Source organism: Trichechus manatus, unplaced genomic scaffold (assembly GCF_000243295.1).
Source record: "Trichechus manatus latirostris isolate Lorelei unplaced genomic scaffold, TriManLat1.0 scaffold00162, whole genome shotgun sequence".
NCBI lineage: Eukaryota > Metazoa > Chordata > Mammalia > Sirenia > Trichechidae > Trichechus > Trichechus manatus.
The window spans coordinates 732671-757374 of NW_004444098.1; the positions used below are offsets into that span (position 1 = coordinate 732671).

General features: G+C 43.9%; 1 protein-coding gene across 1 annotated transcript in view; it reads left to right on the forward strand.

Annotated features, from left to right (window-relative positions):
- Window positions 1–24704, forward strand: part of PIR (pirin) — a 133221-nt gene that overhangs the window by 31958 nt on the left and 76559 nt on the right. The window contains exons 3-4 of the mRNA XM_004386326.1: window positions 15689–15772; window positions 18222–18428. Of these exons, the coding sequence (XP_004386383.1) occupies window positions 15689–15772; window positions 18222–18428 (291 nt within the window). The remainder of the gene's footprint in view (window positions 1–15688; window positions 15773–18221; window positions 18429–24704) is intronic.

Sequence of the window (24704 nt, forward strand, 5' to 3'; positions counted from 1 at the left end):
GTCTAAATAAGTTCTGAACTCCAGTTAACAGCAACGCATCAATGTTGGGTTCTTAGTGTTGACAAATGTACCATAGTTATGTATGAGGTTGACTTTAGGGGAAGCTAGGTGAAGGTCACACAGGAACTCTCTACTATATTTACAACTTTTTCGTAAATCTAAACTTATTTTGAAATAAAAAGTTTATTTAAAAAAAATCCCCCCCAAAAAGAGCAACCGCTTCGTAAACCAAACCTGCTGCCGTCGAGTCGATTCTGACTCGTAGTGACCCTATAGGACAGAGGAGAACTGCCTCTTAGGGTTTCCAAGGAGTGGCTGGTGGATTTGAACCGCTGACCTTTTGATTAGCAGTCAAGCTCTTAACCACTGTGCCACCAGGGCTCCAACCCCTTCTTAGACCCTCTAATCATGAAATGTTTTATTGCTTCTTAGAGCCCCAAGTGCTCACAACATCAAGCACACTGAACACATTCACTAGAAGTTTGAAAAATTAAATCCTTCCAATGAATTGAATCAAAGGATAATAATAATGCACCCATAAAAAGGTATCAGTTGCTTCATTAAATATTATTATAATGAAGTCTTAACAAAATATTAAAGCAAAAGGAAAACTAACAAGATCCCCTCAAACCTACCTACTCCTCTGTAAGAGCCATCTGAGCCCCTAGCCTGCCCAGGATCATGGGTGACAAAAAGCTTTCTGGCGTGTTGTCTTCAGTGTCCACCCTGACAGCTTTTAGCTGGAGATTGCTGAGCAGAATAGTGTCTCTCTACATCACGAAATGGCTCATCCCTCAGTGACTGGATGGCCACCTCCTTCATGGGCACACGATCTTTAAGTAGAGACACCATGTTTAGTTATCAATGGCTCTGTTATGAAGACACAGACCTGGTTTGGTGAGGTCTGATTCTAGAAAATGGAGTCCCTGGGCGGCGCAAACGGTTAAGCCCTGGGCTACTGGCTCAAACATAGCAGTGATTGTGAGGATGGCGCGGGACCGGGCAGTGTTTCCTTCTGTTGTACATAAGGTCGCTATGAGTTGCAGTCGACTTGACGGCACCTAACAACAACACTAAATGAAAAGTTGGCGGTTCGAACCCAGCCAGAGGTGCCTTGGAAGAAAGGCTTGGAGATCTTCTGAAAGATCACAGCCATGAAAACCCTATGGAGCACAGTTCTACTCTGACACACATGGGGTCGCCATGAGTTGGAATCGACTCGACCCGTAACTGGTTTGGATTCTAGAAAAACAGTGAGCACACATCATTTGGGTCAGCAGAGGGCACTCTTAAACAGCAGTACTTCTAAACCCGTTGCCGTCCAGTTGATTTCAACTCACAGTGACCCCACAGGACAGAGTAGAACTGCCCCATAGAGTTTCCAAGGAGCGCCTGCTGGATTCCAACTGCCGACCTTTTGGTTAGCAGCCGTAGCACTTAACCACTATGCCACCAAGGTTTCTTCTAGCTACAATAAAACCTGTGAAAGCCAGAACCTGTGTAAGGTGGAAACTTGTCAGAGAAGGAAAACTCAAACATTTTCCATTAAAACGAGTGATAGAAAGTGGTCAGACTGCACCCTGTCAAAGGTGGAAAGCTTTTGAGACCTGGAGAAACAGGGCAGTCCTGTGGAGTTCTGGCTGCCACAGATTTCACTGTACCTGCATTAGCCAGCTGGAGCAGACAGAATACTTCAGTATGTGGGAAATTTGGGTAGTGGTAGAAGTTGGCAAGCCATTCATTCCCTTGAGCCACCTTCAATCTGACATGGAAAATAAAATAATGGAAATGAACACCCTGACCATGGTTTTACAGTATGTAGGAGCCCTGGTGGTGCAGTGGTTAAAGCACTCAGCTTCTAACCTAAAAGTGGGCAATTCTAACCCACCAGCTGCTCTGAGGGAGAAAGATGTGGCTGGCAATCTTCTTCCGTAAAGATTTACAGCCTTGGAAACCCTGAGGGGGCAGTTCTACCCTGTCCTGTAGGGTTGCTATGAGTTGGAATTGACTTGACAGCAGTGGGTTTGGGTTTTTTGGTTTTTTAGGGGGCACCAGTTAAGAAGCTGGTGATCCAGGGGTCAAAGAGGTTGTCTGAAGAGATTCTCCAAAAGGGTGAGTCCTGAGTGGGGTGTGAAGAGGAAGGGGCACCCTTGGCCCAGGCATTCTGGAAGCAGCTGGAAGTCTCTGAGGGAGTCTGCAGTTTGGCCCAACTGGACAGTTAGGTTCAGGAAGATGATTGTCATAGAACCTTGATGTGCATGTCAGCAATTTTAATCAGAGTGAAAGGAAAATGAGTATGTTTGGGAGACTTTTCAGAATGGGAACGATATACAAATCTAAGAGGAAAATAAATTGCTTCTAAATCAGTTGTTCTTTTCCCTGTAGTTAGACGCTGTTGGGTACAAACCTTTAACGTCAACACCAAAGGAGACTTCAAGATCCCCACATCTCAGAGTCATGCGGCTCCCTGTCCCTCCATCAGCCTCTTCTCTTCCTCACCCAGGAATCACGAGGCCCATTTTCAGCTCTGTGTCCAGCAGCACTAGCACCCATTCTTTGCCTGAGATGGGTATTTCACCTAAAGCCATCCCAGTTGGCAAAGCCCTCGTGTGAAACCCCTGCAGTCCTGTCTGCTATCTGAGCTGAGCTCCCGTCCGATTTCGAAATCAATAGACGTACGTTCAGGAAGTAGCTCCTGGGAGGGCGGCACTGTGCTTGCCACACATACATTACCGCCAGTATGGCGTCGGCATCTGTGAGGCAGCATGGTATGGTGAAAATAGTTTTATTCTCAGAGACAGAAAACACTGATTTTAGGTCCTTGCTCTGCTATTATTAATAAAAACCAGTTACTTTCCAGTCATCTCTGACTCATAGCAACCCCATGTGTGTCTGAGTAGAACTGTGCTCTATAGGGTTTTCAGTGGCTGATTTTTTGGAAGGAGATTGCCAGGCCTTTCTTCTGAGGCATGCAGAGGGGTGGACTCGAACCTCCAACCTTCTGGTTAGCAGCTGAGCACATTAACCATTTGCACCACCCAGGACTCTGTTATTATTAATGGTGTAACCTTAATCACACTAAGCCATGAGATTTTCATCAATAATGAGATACTCTTTAAACCTTGAACCAAAACTATCCCCTGAAGTCCCCTTTTAACTAAATAGGAGTTTAGCTCAAAAAGTAAAGAATGTTATCCTTGAGTACTGTGCTCTCTTAAAAAATTATCTACAGGAGACCAAATGGACAACCAAAAAAAGCCAAACCCATTGCCATGGAGTCGATTCCGACTCACAGTGACCCTCTAACAGCTACTCTAAGAAGATGGGGGGCAGTGCGGCTAAGTTAATGGGAGTGAGACAACTGGAATGGAAATCATGAAAATAGTGTCACAGTGCGAAGAATGTAACCAGTGTCTCTGAACATTATGTGCAGAGATTGTTGAATGGGAACCTGCTTTGCTGTGTATACTTTCACCAAAAATACAATGAAATATTAAAATATACACATGTATATTTGGGTAATATATTTCTAGCATGAGGTGCTTCATAAACACTGAAATCCTACGCAAATACAAGATGCTATTAATTCATCCATTCATTCATTTATTCAGCAAATCTTCGGTGCCAGCTCTAAGTCCCTGCCTTCAGGTAGGTTGTGTCCCCTTTAGGAAGAAAGACAATAAATGACGAACAGTTATAAATATAACATCCCATAGTGAGCAGTGCTAGGAAGAAGAAACAAATCAGGGTAGGAGGATAAAGGATAGATTGTTGTCTTGTTGATTTATAACTTAGGAGACCCTGTGTGTTAGAGAGCAGAACTGCAGTCCGTAGAGTTTTCTTGGCTGTAATCTTTATAGAAGCAGATCTCCAGGCCTGTTTCTTCCACGATGTCTCTGGGTGGGTTTGAACTGCCAACCTGTTGGTTACCAGCTGAGTGCAAACCATTTGGGTCACCCAGGGATCTTAAGGGTAGGTTGCTGTTAGATGGGCTGGTTGGGGGAGTCCTCGCTTGTTAGTTGCCGTCGAGCTGATTCTAACTCCTAGCGACCCCATGTGTGCAGAGTAGGACTGCTCCATAGGGTTTTCAAGACTGTGACCTTTTCAGAAGCAGATCGCCAGGCCTGTCTTCCGAGGCACCTCTTGACGGGTTCCAGCTGCCAGCCTTGCCGATAGTAATCAGGCACTTAACGTTTGTGCCACCCAGGGACTTTTAGTCCTCCTTTAGGCAGTGACATTTGATCAGAGACTTGAATGAAGTGAGACAGTAAGCCATGAGACTATTGAGGGAAATAGGTTCCAGGAAGCACCAGTGAGGACCTGTGGCCAGACCCATGAACAGGATCTCTGCGGGCAGAGGTGTGACGGATGTGGTAACTCCGGCACTTGCTGAACGTTTCGCCTGCACCTGGCCGTTTGCACGCATGACTTCCTTTAGCCCTCACCACACTGGCTGAGCTTACCTTCTAGGTTCATTTTGTACATGAAGAAACTGAGCCTCCAAGAAGGTAAAGGACTCCGTCCACGTTGCACACCTGGTAAATGGCAAGGCTGAGATTTCTCCTAGGGCCCCAAGCCTGAGTAGTTCCCCAAGGCCAGCAGGGGGCAGTGTGGCAGGGGTCCTGGAAGCTTTGTCGCCTCTGTAGGGTTGTGGCAGGGAAATGTCGGGGCAGGACCCAGTGGTGGGCTTGTTGGCCAAATACCTAAAACATGTTGGTTGTATTTTCCTTTTTTATTAAAACTACCCTTTGGCACACTTAAAGGTGTGTATGTGGAGTCGGGAGTGGATGAGTCAATCTTATGGGGTGATTTTCCAGGTTTCTGCGTGATCGCTTAAGTCATTAAACAGTTTTGAAAAACAGCTTGGGTCCTTAGTGGTATAGATTGAAACATTATGTTTCTATCCTTGAGACTGGTTAGCAGCTTTCATTATGCAGTGTGTATCTTGCTGGCTAAAAGTCAAGAATTTCATTTTACTTGGACGCACAATCAACACCCATGGAAGCAGCAGTCAAGAAGTCAAACAACTCATTGCATTGGGCAAATCTGCTGCAACAGACCTCTTTAAAGTGTTGAAAAGCAAAGAAATCACCCTGAAGACTAAGGTGCGCCTGCCCCATGCTATTTTCAATCGCATCATATGCATGCGAAAGCTGGACAACGAATAAGGAAGACTGAAGAAGAATTGATGCCTTTGAATTGTGGGTTTGGCGAAGAATGTTGAATATATGTACCGTGGACTGCCAAAAGAACGAACAAATCTGTCTTGGAAGAAGTACAACCAGAATGCTCCTTAGAAGCAAGGATGGCGAGACTGTGTCTCACATATTTTGGACACGTTGTTGGGAAGGATCAGTTCCTGGAGAAGGACATCGTGCTTTGTAAAGTTCAGGGTCAGCGAAAAAGAGGCAGACCCTCGACGAGATGGATTGACACAGTGGCTGCAGCAGTGAGCTCAAGCATAACAACGATTGTGAGCGTGGCGCAGGACCGGGCAGTGTTTCCTTCTGTTGTACGTAGGGTCGCTATGGGTCGGAACCGACTCGACAGCACCCAACAACATCTTGCTGGCATCTTTTATCAGCCGTTGTCTCAACTCGTGTTTTTATTTTGTTTTTCTGTTCTTCCTATCAAGCTACCAATAGAAAATAGCCACCACTTTAGGGCAAATGGAAATGAAAAGAAAATGTAGTTTTCTCTGTAATGTAAGCTTTTTGCTTTTAAGAAGAAGTCTTGCCTCAATCACTGAATGAGGCCATCAAACTCTTTTTTCTAAATACCAGCCAGAAAGAAAAAGCAGACTATATTACATCTTGTGCTATAATTCTTCAATAATAATTTATACCTCCTTGAGGCAGTTCTACTCTGTCTTGTAGGGTCACTATGAGTTGGAAGCAACTCCACGGCAGTGGGTTTGTTTTGTTTTTTGAGCTATACCTTCCATAAATATCACATGGCAAGTGATACTCTTCTGTCATCCCTGTTGTGGGTTTGTGCTTCCCTCCCCAAATACAAACACACAACAAAATGAAGAACTGACACGAAAGCCTAAGTATTTAGTAAAGATCCGTGGAAAGTTTAGGACCAAGAGGAAAGGAAGAAGCAGGACCAGGAAGCTTGTTAAGTCCTTTAAGAAAACACCTGTTTCAGATTACAAATTTCTGACTTGATTAGACACACGCAACTCGGGAGTTTAAACATAACACTCACAATTCCTCAACCACCCACGGCAATTCTCCAGGTGTTGCGATTATGTAATGCCCTAAGAAATCATCTGGATTTTGTCAACTCCCAGAAGTACTGCTTGAGTTGTTTTTTCTTTAAATCCTCTGCAGGCATTAATTTATACTTGTGGTCTCAGTCTAGCACTTTGCAAAGTAAAAAGTAAAAATAAATAATAATGAACAAAGGGCCAATGGTTTCCTTGTTTGTTTGTTTTAACCAAACACTAGAAGTATGGGTTTTGCTTTCAGTAGTAAACGGTAGGCATTATGGATTCAGTAAAGCTTCATGGGTCAGACTCCTGTCTTCTCAGTCTTTTAGAAACGTGTTTTTTTCTTTTTACACGCACTGGCATATGAAATAGACCCATTTGTATATAACAGGGGTAGGCTAAAATTTTCTGTAAAGGGCCAGAGAGTAAATATGTTAGACTTTGTGAGCCACACGCTCCCTGTCGTAACTCCTCAACGCTGCCTTTGTAGCGTCAAAGCAACTATAGACAAGACGTAAAGGAATGGATGTGGCTGTGTGCCAATGAAACTTTATTTTTGGACACTGAAATTTGAATTCCATATTTCAGTTTTCACATGTTATGAAATCTTAGTCTTTTTTGATTTTTTTTCAACTATTTGAAAATGTAAAAGCCGTTCTCAGCTCACGGGTCCTACAAAAACAGGCAACAGGCCAGACTTGGCCTGTGAGCCATAGTAATGCTGACCTCTGGTATATGACATAATCCAAAAGGCATGTCTTATTTAGGATATTGTCGCTACAAAAAAAAAAAATGACGTTTCGGTAGTAACTAAATAGTAACCCACAACTGGTGGATACAGACATTAAAAAAAAAAAAACCCAACCCACCCCAATCCCATAGGACAGAGTAGAAGTGCCCCATAGGGTTTCCTGGGTTGAAATCTTTGCAGGAGCAGACCGCCACATCTTTCTCCCGCAGAGTGTCTAGTGGGTTCAAACTGCCAACCTTTTGGTTAGCCGCTGAGTGCTTAACCACTTTGCCACAAGGACTCCTTAGAAACTTAAAATCCATTTGAAATGCAGAATCTCAGGCTCTCCCCTCAACCGACTGAACCAGGAACTCTGGAGATGGACCCAGGAATCCGTGTTTACGATGCCTCCAAGTGATGTTTCTGCATACTAACATTTTGAGAAGCCTTGTTCCATAACATCTTATTAAAATTGCAAGATGCACTGTAGAAAAAATCCCAATGGCCAGTCTCCAACTCAGACCAAGTAAATCAGAATCCCTATGAGTGAGGCATCTGTAGTCTTTAAAAGCTCTCCAGGAAATTCTATTGGGCAGCCACGACTGTTACTCTTTACAGAGAGATTATTTGACTTGTCATACATCTGTGTAGTAATTTGACTTGTCTTATGTTACGGGAGGGGCCCTGGTGACATAGTGTTTGAAGAGCTTGGCTGCTAACCAAAAGGTTGGCAGTTCTAATCCACCAGCCACTCCTTGGAAACCCTATGGGGCAGTTCTACCGTGTCCTGTAGGGTCGCTATGAGTTGGAATCAACTTGACGGCAATGGGTTATGTTAAGGAAAGGCCTTTCTTAAGATCTGTTTTATTTGTAGTTTGAAAAACAAAGACTGCTAAGAGAAAGAAAATAATGGATAATCACAATAACAATGTAATATATTATACATTGGCCTTGGTCCACAGAAACTCGCAAAGTTATAAAATTATTCTCACCAATGTTAATTATCAACTGGGAGAATAGAAACAGAATTTGTAAGCCATTACCAGCTTAATTCATAGTTTACATTTTTAAATGAGATAAAATTCATTCTAGTAATAACAACAGGAAAATGATGAGACAGACAATACCAGGACCCGTTTTTGTGGTGGTTGCTGCTGCTGTTGTTGACAGGTGTTTATTAACAATGGACAAGTGTGAAATAGAAAACAGATAGAAAAATGGAAATGTTTCTCCCCGGGGCTTCACAGGTGCAATGGACCGCCCATCGCAAAATCAGTCAGACCCAAGCCCCATGGAGGTTGAGGACTTTAGGACTGAGAAATCTGACCATGGGCAGCGCCTTCTAGAAATTGACCCGGAGGGCGCATAGGTGGGAGCAGAGTGAAGCCTGTTACTCCCTTTGGCTTCAGCTTAGCTGCCCAGCACCGTGCCCACGAGGGAAAGGGAAGTCTGTGCTGGCTTCACGGAGTTCAGTAAATACCAAACCAAAGCCTGTTGCCCTTGAGTCGATTCCTACTCACGGCGACCTCATATGTTACAGAGTAGAAACTTAAAACCTGCCTATTATTCTGAAAGCATTAAAAGCGCAAACGCCGATTTGTTTAGTTGGTGGCTTACTTATTCCAGGCATTATTGAACGCTACAACTGTCTATCATAGAGAAGAGATTTTGGAAAATTCTTTATAGACCCAAAGTGTGGTCTGTGGACTAGCAGTATCAGCATCACTGGGGAGCTTGTTAGAAATTTGCTTCATAGGGTTTCTTGGCTGTAATCTTTTTTTTTTTCCCCCATACAAAAATTTATACATACGTTGTTATGTGACTCTAATTGCTCTCCCCATACTGTGACAGCACACTCCTCCTTTCCACCGCTGATTCCCCATGTCCATTTAACCAGCTCCTAACCCTCTCTGTCTTGGCTGTAAGCTTTCTCTTTTTTTTTTTTAATTGTACTTTAGGTGAAAGTTTACAGAACAAATTAGTTTCTCATTAAACAATTAATACACAAATTGTTTTATGACATTAGTTGGCTGTAATCTTTATGGCAGAGTCCTGGTGACACAGTGGTTAAAGGTCTCAGCTGCTAACCAAAAGGTCAGTGGTTCGAACCCACCAGCCGCTCTTTGGGAGAAGGATGTGGCAATCTGCTTCCGTAAAGATCACAGCCTTGGAAACCCTATGGGGCAGTTCTCCTCTGTCACATAGGGTCGCTGTGAGTCAGAACTGACTCAATGGCAATGGGTATTGAGCCCTATCAAATGTTTGGTGGAGACAAGCTGGGTCTTGGCTAGAACTAGATTATTTCATTTAGCAACCAAATAAAGAAATGGAACACAAAATGCTTCTCTGCTTAGGAAACAAAATGCTAGTTTCATGAAAAATATTACCACGGGCATTTTTCAGTTTTCTTCCACATGGAATTCTTCCAAAATTAAAAAAATCAAGAGAGAAGTTGTGGTTCAAACAAACCAACACCCAAGCTAGAGACAGCGTCATATCTAAATGTGCCACCTGACACTGAGCACTATCCTGTGGTTCTCCCTAACACGCATTCAGTTTAAGATGCATTTCACAGTGTCTTCCATTGGTACCAGTTGCCATTGAGTCGACTTCAACTCATGGCAACCCCGTGAGTGTCAGAGTAGAACTGTGCTCCATAGGGTTTTCAATGGCTGATTTTTTGGCAGTAGATCACCAGACTTTCTTCCAAGGTGCTTCTGGGTGGACTTGAACTTCCGACCTCCTGGTTAGTAGCCAAGCTCGTTAACTATTTGCACCACCAGGGACTCCTCTTCCATAGATAACTAATGTGAATACAGTTCCATCTGAGCACCAGGCACCATCCTTAACATTTGGGATAGCTGAGCTCATTTAATCCTCACAGCAACCCATGAGGCAGGCCAAACCATTATCCCCATTTTCTAGACTGGAAATTCAAAACAACGATAACAACAACAGATGAATCCAACACCTGGGAAATCCAGCTCAATTTCCCCTTCAACAGAAAGGGGAAAATGAAATTGTAATTTGGCACGCACACCCGGTCTTGCCCTTCCCTCTCAGGGTAGCAGTGCCTCGTGGGATGGATGGTTTTGGTATACTGTAGGGCTGCTGTGAGTCAGAATCGACTCAACAGGATACAACAACAACAACTTTGGGTGGGAAGGTCAACTTGGATTCTTACCAACTCTAAGATTTCTGGCTTTTTATTTCTGGCCATTCTTGTGCTGCTAGAATTTTCTAGCATTTGTTTCCTTTATTTCACTGGAGTGTACAGTTGGACGTGTTATTTTTATCTGGTCCCCCAAACGGTGCATTTGCCAAGTCGGTTGAGAATATCCCAGGAATTGATTATTGATTCATGGTTTATACCATTTTCATCTTTCAAAAGATAGCAAGTTGAGACTAGAACAGAAAGGAGAGTGATGGCCAGTCCTATGGGTTTATCTTCCTTGTAGTTTTAGCAGACATATTGAGTTATAATTTATATACCATAAAGTGTCCGATGTACAATTCAGTGGTTTTCTAGTAGATTTATCACTTGCCTTGCATTTTAACGGCTTTGTTGAGATATCATTTGTGTACAGTACCATGAAATTCACCAGTTTACAGTGTACAGTTCGGTGGGTTTTAGTATATTTACTGTCTTGTATCATAACCTGACCATCAGCGTCCGTGACTATTAAAGTAAATGAGAGATTTTGTTGTTGTTACTGCAGACTGGCAGGCATTTACAAGGGAGCAGTATCAAAATTGCTCCCTAAAATAAAACTGGGAGGAAAACAAGAAAACCTCTCCTGGTATCCACTTCAATTTTCCTCTTTAAATGAGTCATGTTCACCACAATTTACTTTTTACATTTGCCTGGCATATTTTTAGATGGTTAGCCCTTGAAAGCCCCTAGGCTTTTATAATTGAAAAATCTGTGGGGATGGAAAAAAATATGATTTGAAAGAGACTCGTTTGAGAACCCGAAGGGGAGCTCAGGCCCAAACAAAATGAAAATTGCCGCTATTATGCAATTATAATAATTAAAAATGCATGAGTAGCGGGAAGAGGAAAGCAATTCTAGACACTACTGTTTATAGTTAGGCCAACTGATTGAAATTTGGAAGCTTTTTGTTTGTCCCCTTAAACTTGTAAGCTTTTTATGGGATCCTGAATGCTTTCTTCTCTTTCTGGCACGGGTGCCCTGGAAGAATGACAGATCTCTTGCACTCAGCGACACGCATAATATCGAGTTATTCTTATGATTCTTACTGTTTTCCCTTGTAGCGTGCTGCCTTCCTGTCCAGCCCACGTTCACGTAAACAGGGAACAAAAACGCTCCAGAGTCTGTGTGGAAGAAAGCCTGCCACTTATTTTCATTCACTGGTTCAAGGCAGCACCTTTATTTGTTTCTAAAATAAAAAAAGTTGTTTCAGTTTTAAAAAGTAAATTACTCATTGCAGAAGATCCAAACTCTCAGAAAAGTGGGAAGAAGATAATAAGATGTACCCACAGTCCCATCATGTGGATGACCACCGTTCACATTTTGGTGTGAACATACTATACATACCCATTGGTGGCAAGATGGCTAAGAACTCAGGCTGCTAACCAAAAGATCGGCAGTTCGAATCCACCAGCCGCTGCTTGGAAACCCTGTGGGGCAGTTCTGTGCCGTCCCCTAGGGTCACTAGGAGCTGGAATCGACTCGATTGCACACAACAACAAAAACAACATGAGGGTGTACAAATTTTAAACACATTGTTGCATTTAACCCCTTGAAGTAAAACTGTTGTCCTGAAACCTACTTTTTTGATGGAAAAATATGTCATTTTTCTGTGTCAATAAATAGATATCTCTGTCATCTTCTTTAACGGTTATACAGTATTCCCTTATATGGCTATACCATAATTTAGTTAAATGTCCTCTATTAGCCCACCATCCAGATTGCTTCTGTCTTTTTGCTTTTATAATAAGAATAGCAAAGAATAAATTTGTGCAGCCATTTTGTATTCTTGTTTGTCTCCTTAGATTTGAACCCTGGAAGTACGGTCATCCCTCGGTTTCTGGGGGATTGGTTCCAGGACTCCCACGGATATCAAAATCCACGGATGCTCAAGTCCCTTATATAAAATGGCGTAGTATTTGCATATAACCTACACACATCCTCCCGTATACTTTAAATCATCTCTAGATGACTTATAATCCTTAACAGAATGTAAATGCTACGCAAACAGTTGTTATACTGTGTTGTTTAGGGAATAATAACAAGAGGCAAGGCGAACAATGCTCAAATGAGTGTTGGAGAGAGACTGAGGATCTGTGAGAAATGGCGGGAGGCTACAGCAGGGTGTGCCTACACATCACTTACTTCTTGTGGATTCAGCATAGTGCTTGGCACACGACAAATTCAAGTTTTGCTTTTTTTTTTTTCCGAATATTTTCTATCTGCGATTGGTTGAATCCACAATGTGAGAACCCGCGGATACGGAGGGCCGACTTTTATATAGTTTTAACATTTAAATCCTTGATCCATTTGGAACACATTTTTGTATATACTAGGGGCTCCTTTTTCTATATGGTTGTCAGTTGTTCCAGTACCACTCATTGAAAAATGCGTTCTTGCCCCAGTGATTTGAAATTGTCACCATGTACTGATTTCCCGTACAAACGGGTCTCTTCTGTCCCTGTGCCAGTGTTGTACTGTTGCCCTCACTATAGGAAGCTCCCAGTTGGCGGTTTTAGATTGAAACGTAGAACCTCCAATTTCTGGAGCCATCTGCCTGTCACCTGCTGGGACAAAGATTGCTGCCTAGGGCATTCTGTACACACAGTGTACCTCGATGGCATTATTCCACTGGATGAGACATGGAGAGACCTCAGGTCAGCCAGCCCTGATCTGCACTGTAGTCAGTGCTCTAGAAATACGTGTTTTAAGAACTGGCATCCAATAAAGTTAGGTCAAAAAAAGGAGGATTTATTGTTGTTGGAGCCCTGGTGGTGAAGTGGTTAAGAGCTACGGCTACTCACCAAAAGGTCAGCAGTTCGAATCCATCAGCAGCTCCTTGGAAACCCTGTGGGGCAGTTCTACTTCGTCCTATAGGGTCGCTATGAGTCGGAATCGACTCAACAGCAAACAACAACACCACAGCATGATGAATTTACCTTCTTTATTGTTTTAAAATTATTCTGTCACCACCTTGAGACCAGAAGAACTAGATGGTGCCCGGCTACCACTACTGAACATTCTGATCAGGATCATAATAGAGAAGTCTTGGTAAAAAAGGAGAAAAATGGGGAACAGAACTTCAAATTCTTAAAGAATCCAGACTTACTGGAACTATTGAGACTAGAGGAGTCCCCAAGACTATGACCCTGAGTTGAAATTATCCCGACATCACCTTGAAACCAAGTAACAGTTTAGCCCAAAGAGTGAAGATTGTCACCCTTGAGTATTGCTTTACTTTAAAAGAAAAATCATCTCTGTAAGACCAAAGGGTCAACAGCTACTTTAAAGTGTAGATGAGAAGGTTTGTGGGTGAGGGGCAGGGAGATTAAGCAAATGTAAGTGAGACATCTAGAGCAGAAATAATGAGAATGTTGACACAGTGTGAAGAATGTAACCAATGTCATTGATCATTATGCCTAGAAACTGTGGAATGGGAGCTGGTTTTGTTGTGTATATTTTCACCAAAAATAAAATTAAAAAAAAATTATTCTGTCATAGGTTTTATATCTATGAATTGAAGATCGTATGATTTCCCAAATACACATTCTATAGGAAAAATAATTTAAAAAAACTGTTGTGACTTATAATTTTATAAAACTTTTGAATTTTCATATTTAAAAAGATAAGTCTACTTGTTATACTTTGAGCAAAAACATAGAATACGGAAGCTGGCTGTCCTAGACATAGACGGTGTTTTCTTGAATGGAGGGGAAATAGCAATCGTGTATGTGTCAAATAGCTGTATCCGATGTGTAAGCTCAAAACTTCGTAAATATTTTTTCTTCTATTATCTCTCGGGTGTATTTTTTTGGTTTGCTTTCTTCCTAGTTTAAATATAATAATATTTCACTCTTTCTTGTGGTTTTAGGGAGTTGTGATTTGTTGGTAAAGCACATTATACAGTGTTTTAAAACATTGATTTAAATTGTTATATTTGGTTGAATGAGTCTTGGAGTGAAAATCAGGTCTAACTTACATAATTACAAGTGGTGTCGGGATTTTAATTGCGTTTTAATTTTAATTGCAGACTTCATTTCCTGGTTCACTCACTTAACAGTGGTTACATAGAATTTTTAAGTGAAATTCCTGAGATTAAAAAGAATGAAGACATTCAGCTTTAAAAAAAACCTTGGGATAGCTAGAGTATGACAGATTCATCCCATTCTGTAAATGTTACAAATTGTGGCCCCTTAAGGCTGGCCGTAGAGCCACGTGCGGTTTACAGAGAAACGTCATTTTGCACACACCTTTCAGAACTGCTTGGGCTGATTGATATTTCTTGTCAGAATTCCAGATCAGTTCCATAAATGTGAACAAAATGAGCAAAATGGATTGTCGAAGCTAAATAAAGGTATACAAAGAGAGCCCCTACCCCAACATACACACACCATTTCAAGATTTAAGTACTAAAATTTTATATTTCAAATAACGATGTTACTATGTCCCTGAGGTAATTTTAAAGGTTTTTCTTTTTTTTTTAAAAGTATTGGAGTGTCTTTGTAATCCTTGTTTGTTAGGATAATCATAATAGCTTTAAAAATGAAAATTTTAGAGCCCCTCAGTTTTTCTTTCAGTAAAGTAATGAACTGAGTGGGGATCAGTTTTCTTCTGCTTTTTAGAGTTTGTGTAGCATCTTGTTTTACCAAGAGGTAGTGTGATTGCAAAGGGTCCTGGGAAAGTTTTTCCTTCCACACAAAATCCCTACCATAGCTGACTGCTGATTTTCAAAGTTCCTTTATCTAGATCAGTGCTGTCAAATAAAACTTTGCGGGAAGATGGAATTTTTCTATAGCTGCATTGTCCAATATGGTAGCCACTAGCCACTCGTGGCTATTGAGCACTCAAAATGGTGGCTAGTGTGACTGAGGAAGTAAAATTTCAATTTTATTGCATTTTAATTAAGTTTAAACAGCCACATGTGGCTAGTGGTTACTGTGCTGGACAACACATATCTAGATACGCAGCATTTCTTTCCACTTTTTGAGTTAACACTCATTATGGACACACCCTTGGAAAAGTTGACTTTAATTTATATGAATTCATTTGACATGTTTCACAGACATTTATTGAGCACCTAGTGAGTTTATGTGCCTGGTGTCAGAAATACATTTCATTTAGATCTCCCAAATCAGCTCCTAGGCGACAGTGTGAGAACCTGAGCTCTGTCATCCCACACACCTGTGTGAACAAGGCCTTGCTCACTGGCCCCTGCTGCTTGTTTCGCTCACACGTGGAGCTCCCGGTCCGCTATGACAGGGCTACCTCCTACTGGGCTGAGGGGGTGACTGGGAGCTCCTCCCACCCAGCTCGGAGCCCTGGCACGCTGCACCTGCCCAGAGGAAGGGGCGCCTGCTGAAATTCTCTCAAAGACGTTGTCTGGGCTCGTGCAGCCCTTTCACTGAGATTCAGTCCCTCAGCTTCTGCGACTGTCTGAGTTGCTTCTGACGCTTTCCTCTGTTCCTGTGGAAAAAGTGACCAACTCTGCACAGCTACCCAACACTTGTTGTTTTCTTCTGTTTGTTCTATAAAGGTCTCTTACCTCCTAGAAGGGGGGAGCATGGCCCACGAAGACTGCTGTGGACACGTTGGTGAAATGAACCCTGGAGACCTGCAGGTATGGTCAAGGATGAGGAATTGCTGTTGGTGTAAGTCTTTGCATGTGTACATTTGATCCCACTCACTTCCTGCACCTTGGCCTTTTCCTCCCTCTATCTACTCTTTGACCTCTCCCTTCCTATGGCGCCTTCCACTCGGCTTGGAGACACACACACACACACACACACACACACACACACACGTCTCTTGTCTTCCTCTCGTAGGCTTTCCTTGACCCCTCAACCCCTTTCAAGCTTCCACCCAGTGTTTCTTTTACATTTCTCAAAAGAGTAGTTAAGAGTGACTGTCTCCACTTATCTTCCATTTTCTCCTCCACTCACTGAAGTCAGCATTGGCTCTCAGTCTCCCTCCCTCCAAACGGTTACTTGAAGCTGCTCGCATTCGGCGCTTCATGTTCAGCCCACAACTTCCTAGTCTGCTGCACTGGAGACAATTTAACTGCCAACTCATTTTGCAGGGTTAGGTGTTATCACTTAAAACAACAATAACCCAAACCCCACTATCCTAATCTTGTCTGAGATGTGTTACAATCCCCAGGAAATGAGTGGTCATCTTTACCAGTTTTCTAAGTTTGAACTTTATAATAGGTACTTTCTGGAATCATTTATCTATTTTGTGAATCTGAAATTAAAGACAGAAAAGCCAAAAGGACAGAGTCAAGGTCAAATTTCAACAGTAACCTCTCAGAGGAGCAGAATTTAAGCTGGGGACTGGCTAGGAAGGTGGATCCGATGACTGGTGGTGTCTTGATAAGGGAGTGGTGGTTCTGCTGCCTTCTGCCCCATCAGACCGTCTCTGCCACCATCCACGTTAGCTGCTGGTCTACACTTCTACCATTATAATCAAATAAGGATTGCGTTGAACTAATGATTGCATAAAGCCTTTCAGCTTATCGAGCATTTTCACATGCATAATCTCTTTGAAATAAGTACGATTTTTACCTCCTTTTTAAAATGAGGGAATGGAGCTTTAAACATGTTAAACAAGGTGCCCGTGGCCTCAGAGCTAGTCAGTGGTAAGGCTGGGAAGACAACTCTGTTCTCTCCCTCTAAATCCGGTGGGTGGGCTATTTCAAGAAAGGCACGGCCAAACTGTTGTTGTGTGCCGTCGAGTCGATTCTAATTCATAGCGACCCTGTAGGACAGAGTAGAACTACTCCATATGGTTTCCAAGGCTGTAATCTCTATGGAAGCGGACTGCCACATCTTTTCTCCCATGGAGCAGCTCGTGGGTTTGAACAGCTGACCTTTCGGTTAGCAGCCAAGCACTTAACCACTGTGCCACCAGGGCTCCTATGGCCAAACTAGGCTACATCTAAAACAGAACCCAGGTCCTGGAAGGTAGTTTGAGAGTGTGGTTAAATGAACAGTTCAGGGAGGATGGAAATGTTTAAAATGGGAGGACAAGTCTTTGAGGAGCACCTGTAGCTATCTTCAGACAGAAGAAATGCCACGTGGGAGGTTGTAGAGACCTACTTTGTAAATGAATGCTTGAAGCATCTGCACAGCAGTGAAGGCAATAACTGTCTCTCCAAGTAGTGAAGGCTCCATCACCAGAAGTGTGCAATCAGGGACTCAAGTCAGCTGTCCATGGAGCAGTGGGTACTGTGGGGCTCCACGTGTATCGTTAGGCCCATGCACACATGCCCCTGTGCTGTAATACTGGCTGCTGAAGACTCATAGCTACTTCCGTCTCTGGGCCCCGCCCCCTCCCTGCCCCCAGCAGGAAACTACCTCTCCCAAGGTTGCAACCCTACTAGGGAGTGTCGCACAGTCAGTGATTTGCTTATGTGGGGATATAAAAGCTTGGCCATCTTGCTTCAAGTTGGGGAAATTCTGAAGGTTCCTTGTGGCACAAACGGTTTACACTCTACTAACCTGAAGGTTGGTGGTTCAAACCCACTTAACAGCACCACAGAAGAAAGGCCTGGCAATCTGCTCCTGTAAAGATGACAGCCAAGAAAACCCTATGGAGCAGTTCTACTCTGACACACATGGGGTTGCCATGAGTTGGAATTGACTCAACAGCAACGGATTTGGTTTCTGTTTTTTTCTAAAGGTTTGCTCCAGCTCCAGAGCGCCCCCTGTTGGACTGGCTGAAGCCTCCCTTGTAACTGCATTGCATTTGGTTTCTCCCCTGCCCAATCCTGCCTTTTCACCTCTTACAGGTGTATATCCCGAGAGCACTCCCCAATATATTATCTGCCTGCAGCTCCCCATCAGAGCCCAGTCTAAGGCTGAGGGACACCCAAGAGGGGATTCATACATTTGTGGGGATTTCAGTTAAGATGCTTTGCTTTAACACGAGGAAGCCATCTCGAGATGCCCAGGACCTCTGGCAGCAGCACCTGTAAGGTGGCTGGCTTTGCTCAGGATTGTAACTGTTCCGACTGCAGGCTTATTCAGTGCTGCCTGACATTTTCCTTCTTATTGGTCTGGTGTTGGCAGTGGATGACTGCAGGCCGGGGCATCCTGCACGCCGAGATGCCGTGCTCGGAGGAGCCAGCCCATGGCCTACAACTGTGGGTGAATTTGAGGAGCTCAGAGAAGATGGTGGAGCCACAGTACCAGGAACTGAAAAGTGAAGAAATTCCAAAACCCAGTAAGAGCGGTGTGACAGTTGCTGTCATTTCTGGAGAAGCCCTGGGAGTGAAGGTAAGGCATGCCGTTGGGCGTTTGGGAAATCTGAGGTGCGCACTGACATAATGCTGGCCCCACCGGGGCGTCCACTCTTCCTGGGTTTATCACGGTTCATGTCCTGTGGGAACCCAGAACGTTTGGCCGCATGTTAACCCGTAGAGTTAGGAAAATTACAAGAGAGCAAGCTCAGAGAAAGAATTTGGTCAAAAAAGCAATTTCCAAGCTGTGTCTTCAGATGCCTTCAGATTTAGCCTAATTCTTCTCACTTTTGTGCTTTTATGCCTTGAATTATAGCTCAGTGGAACTGCAAGATCACCACACTCAAGAAACAAGCAATAAAGAAACCAACTCCACTCCCCAGATTTATTTGAATTAATTATACCCAGCTTATTAAGGAAGGAAAGCATACTACTATATTTAGAAAGTTCTTTTTTTTTTTTTAAATTAACTTGAGCATTTACTGAATGCATACAGACTATTCCCTGGACATTCTTCTCAACTGAGACTTTATAATATTTAGGTTGAGAGTCCTACCTTTCTGAGAAATTAAGATTAATTTAGGCTAAAGATTGGGGGCAGCGGTGGTCAGTGGTGTAAGCCTTGTCTTCTCTGTGAGAGTTCAGTTCCCGGGTACTGCACATTATGCCGAGCCACCACCCATCTGTCAGTGGAGGCTTGCATGTTACTGTGATACTAAACAGGTTTCAGCAGAGCTTCCAGACTAAAACGGACTAGGAAGAAAGACCTGGTGATCTACTTCTGAAAATCAGCCAATGAAAACCCCATGGATCACGATGGTCCAGTCCGCAACTGATCATGGGAATGGCGAAGGAATGGGCAGCATTTCGTTCCATTGTGCATGGGCTGCCATGAGTCGGGGGTCGAGCTGATGGCAGCTAACAACAACACCAGGCGAAATATCATTTATGGTAGGAAAGGGGTATGGGAAGTACTGTATTAATTGAGCACCAGAACAGTTGCTGGGGAGGCTAAGATTCCTCGCACCAACTTGTGGTCATGACGAGCTGGGTTGTTCTGTTACTTGGGATTTCCCAGAAGCAGATCCTGAGATTTAACTGCTCCCAGGGCGTGGGGGAAGCAGGACAGGGAAAGGGAGGAAACCAAGCAAGGGGGCGATCTCAGGCAGAGTCCTGAAGAGGGTGACGTTAGCCTGATTCCCCAGGAGACTTGGGGTGGCACACACACCCATTGCTGTCGAGTCCATTCCGACTCATAGCGACCCTATAGGACAGAGTAGAACTGCCCCCTAGGGTTTCCAAGGCTGTAATCTTTACAGAAGCAGACTGCCACATCTTTCTCCTGTGGAGCAGAGCTGCTGGCGGGTTCAAACTACTGACCTTTCGGTTAGCAGCTGAGCACTTAACCGGTGTGCCACTAGGACTCCTCATTTGGGGCGGGGCGCACAGAAATGCTTGAAAATGATCTGAGGGGTTCTGGGAGGGACTCTGACATTGTGTGTTATACACGCAGGCTGGCGTGGAGAGAGTCAAGATATCGGGAGCTGCTTTCCCATTCTCCCTGTTGGCAACCAGCACCTAAAACTACTTTCAATACTAATTGGCGTCAGTTTTAATTTTTTGTATGCACCCATATGGCAGTGGCTGTTGTCCCTGTTGTTCTGTGTTGTTGAGTTGATGCCAACTCATAGCAGACAGAGTGGAACTGCCCCATAGGATTTTCTAGGCTGTAATCTTTGTGGGAGCAGATCGCCAGGTCTTTTCTCCCGAGGAGCCACTGGTGGGTTCTAATCTCTAACCTTTCGGTTGGCAATCAAGCGCTTAACCATTGCACCACCAGGGCTCCTTAACTGGTCTCTCGGTGGTGCAAATGGTTTGCACTCGACTACTAACCTAAAATTGGCGTTTTGAACCCACCTAGTGGTACCATAGAAGAAGGGTCTAGTGTTCTGCTTCTGTAAAGATTACAGGCAAGAAAACCCTATGGAACAGTTCTACTCTGTAACACGTGGGGTTGCCATGAGTCGGAATCTACTCAACAGCAGCGAGTTTTTTCGTTTACTAGCCAACTACTCAGTGGGATGCATTTCATGGTTACCACATTGGTCATGATTACTGGTTGGGACTGACTGGTTTTTATATTTTCTGCCTTATAACACAGTTGTTTACCTGAACCATGGCTGTAAAAACCAAAAACCAAACCCACTGTCATTGAGACAATTCCGATTCATAGCAACCCTGTAGGACAGAATAGAACTGCCCCATAGGGTTTCCATGGCTGTAATCTTTACAGAAGCAGACTGCCACATCTTTCTCCTGCAGAGCAGCTGGTGGGTTCGAAATGCTGACCTGTCGGTTAGCAGCCGAGGGCTTAACCACTGCACCACCAGGTCTCCTTCAAACCATGGCTAGGTGTATGTATAACTTTCCGTGTGTTTCCAGTGCAAAGAGAAGTAACTGAAGAAAAACTAATCCAAGGGTCCATCCATATTAGGCGTATCTGATTGCTGTGTTCACCACTGACAGGCTTACTGCTTATGTTGCAGTTGGAAACGTGACCCACCCTGCATTGCGCTGCTGCGATCCATCTCTGTTTTGCCAAGCATTGGGCATGCCCTTTTCAGCTGTATGTCGAGAGTTTCCATTCCTTCGGCTCCACAGAGGAGAGTTAAGATCCTTTGAGGGCTTCCTGTTATGAGGCTCAAGGACCTCACTGCGTGTGGTATCAGGGAGGGAAGTGTAAGGAGAACTGACCTGATGTAGATGAGGAGCACTCACTCTGTTTCATGGGCCGTTTTTCATTCTGTGTTTCCAGGACCTTTAGGTCCTAGGGACGTGCCTTCAAGGTCTACCAGGGTGGATGGTGGAGACCAAGAGGTGCCCCCTTCACCTCACCGAAAGCACGAGACATTGTCTGGTTGTGTACATTGAAATTGTCCATAATATTTCATTTAGAAAAAGGGTTGAGCTGTCCTCAGCTAAAGAAGAAATTTGACCACTGATTTAAAAGATAGGGGAGCCCTGGTGGCACAGTGGTTAAGAACTTGGCTGCTAACCAGCGGGTCAGCAGTTTGAATCCACCAGCCACTCCTTGGAAACCCTGTGGGGCAGTTCTGCTCTGTCCTATAGGGTCACTATGTGTCGGAATCGACTCGATGGCAACAGGTTTTGATAGGCAAAGCCAGCAATATCACGAACCCTTACAGTTAGCAACTGCTTCACATTTATAGAAAACAAAATACAATTTTGATGCCAAGCCAGTTCCAATTACAGGCAGAGGGACAATTTCACACACTTCCAAGCAGCAGACCACGTCGTTTGCAATGAAAACCAAGGATTAGAGACCAGAGGTTATGCTTTACTTTATAAATTGCTGTCTTAGTAGCTGCCTCCCTTCTGTTTTATTTTCCTTTTGTCACGTACAATCTCTGAAGTGAAATACATTCTTCTAAGTAAATGATCAGGGGAGCCCTGGTGGTGTCGTGGTCAAGTGCTGGACTGCTAATCGAAAGGTCGGTGGTGTGAACCCATCAGCCACTCTGTGAGAGAAAGATGCGGCAGTCTGCCTTGGTAAAGATTGTAGCCTTGGCAACCCTATGGGGCGGTTCTACTCTGTCCTATAGGGTTGCTGTGAGTTGGAATCGACTCAACACAATAGGCTTTGGAAATAAATGAGCATTGTAATAGTGGACTCTTGGAACCCTAACTAGTAACCGTTTGCTGTGGAGCTGATGCAGATCACAGCCAAGAAAACCCTATGGAGCAGTTCTACCCTGTAACACATGGGGTCATCATGAGTCAGAATCAACAGGTTTGGCTTTAATCTTTACAGAAGCAGGTCACCAGGCCTTTCTTCTGCAGCACTGCTACGTAGGTTTGAACCACCAACCTTTGGTTGGCAGACCATTTGCACCAACCAGGGACCTCGTCTTGGAACCCTAGACAGTATTAGTTTAGATTTTGAGAGATAGTGTGGTGCAGTGTTTATCAGCATGGACTCTGGACACAGACTCCCTGGTTAGAATCCCCACAATGAACTAGCTCTGTGGCCTTTGGAAAGCCACTTAACCTCTCTGTGCCTGAGTTAAAACTGAGTTGTCAGGATTAAGTGCGTTTTTACCCATAAAGCTTATAATACAGCACCTGTGACATTGTAAGCACCACGTAAGTGTTAACTGCATTGTGGTTATTTTGATGAGTTTGTGTTAACTCAGGCGGGAGCTGGGCTGAGATTTACGACAGCCATCTATGCAAAGGGAATTGCTGTTCGGGGAAGAAAATTAATCTGCTCCGAGGAAAGGGCACCAGTGTGAGTCAGGATGTGGGCACTGTAACGACGGGAGACTCTCGGCCATTTCTTTCCAGGTCTCGTAGGAACCATAGTTTTTGAACGTCTGGAGCCTTACTGGGGCCCTGGTGGGGTAGTGGTTAATAGCTACGGCTGCTAACCAAAATGTCTGCAGTTCGAATCCACCAGCCGCTCTCGGAAACCCTATGGGGCAGTTCTACTCTGTCCTGTAGGGTCGCTATGAGTTGGAATTGACTCGACGACAGTGGGTTTGGTTTGGTTGGTTGGAGCCTTACTGTTCTGAGTCCTAAAGAGTCTCTATCTACCATAAAGACAAATAGAAGATTGTTTTGTATCAGGAAGACAATTTTAAATGAAATCACAAAATGAGGCTGAGAATATATCTTTCAGGAGACCGATGTCTTTATAACGAGTATACAGTCAACAACTAAAATACCTAGAAAATGGAATTCGTGACCATACCACTGCTTCTCCAACTTTAATATTCATGCATATCACCTGGGGATCTTGTTAAAATACTGATTCTGATTCAGGAGCCCTGGTGGTGCAGTGGTTAAGCACTCGGCTGCTAACAGAGTTCGGCAGCCCAAACCCACCAGCTGCTCTGAGGGAGAAAGATGTGGCAGTCTGCTCCCATGAAGTTTTTAGCCTAGGAAACCCTCTGGGGCAGTTCTGCTCTGTCCTACAGGGTCACTGTGAGTTGGCATCGATTGATGGCAATGGGTTTGGGGGACGCCTGAGAGTCTGCATTTCTAACAGACTCCCAGGGGATGCCGGTGCTGCTTGTCGGAGGACCCCACTTTGTAATACGTGGAATGGCCATGGGATCCAAGATAAAGGAGTTTACTGCGCTTGAGCAGTGGTCTCATTAGCCTCCTATGGAAGATGATAAATGAATGGTCCAGCTCCGTGGCGTTTGGCAAACTTATTTAACCTTTCTGGACTTCTTTCCTACATCAACAAAAAGGTGCGCAGATCATATGCAAGATGCTAAAAGCCTTTTCAAGCAACAAAATTGTCTTTTGATCTTCCCAAAGGTAACAGCCAATGCCCCTATTTCTCAGGTTGTAGGCGTCTGAGCGTTTATCCAGTCCTTGGAAAGCCACGGCCAACTTTGAGCGCGATTCTGCCAGGAAAGCACAGTCTGAAGTGAACACTGAAGGGAGAAAAGATAAAACTGGGATACTCTGAACAGTTTCTGTCAGTTACGGGAGGTCACAATCACATGTTTATTTAATGAGAGTATGAAATTCTCCAAACCCCATTCCCCATCCTTATCAGGTAGCCAGTCAGCAACATTTCTTGCCAGCTCCTCGTGGAACACGATTCTTTTTCCAACAAACGCCTCTCCTTGCCTCCTGCTGCTTTCAATTCCGTTATTTCAGAAGCAAACCTTGAGGGGGCCTTGGCCCTACAAGGTCAGAGAAAGGCAATCTGGATTCAGATTGCCCAGGTTCAAGGCCTGCTCCACCACTGACTAACTTTGGAGAAGTTGCTTAGCCTTACTGGGCCTCAGCTTTCTCATTTGTAAAATGGCGATAATAATAATGACCCAGCTCCGAGGGTCATTGGGAGGATGAAATTAGTTAATAGGTTCAAAGTAGTTAGAACAATGCCTGGTGAAGAGCGAGCCGTCCATAAAAAAGCAAAACCAAACCCATTGCTGTGAAGTCAGTTCTGACTCATGGCTACCTCATGTCACAGAGTAGGCTGTACTCTTTATGGAAGGAGTCCTGGTGACGCAACAGTTAATTTCTCAGCTGCTAACCTAAAGGTTGGCGGTTCAAACGCACCTAGCGGCTCCATGGAGAAAGACCTGGTGATTACAGCCTAGGAAACCCTATGAGGCAGTTCTACTCTGTCACATAGGATTGCTATGAGTCAAATTTGACTTAAAAACAAACAACAACAATCTTTTTTTTTAAACGTCATTTATTTATTTATTTATTTATTTATTGTACTTCAGGTAAAGGCTTACAGAACAAATAGTTTCTCATGAAACAG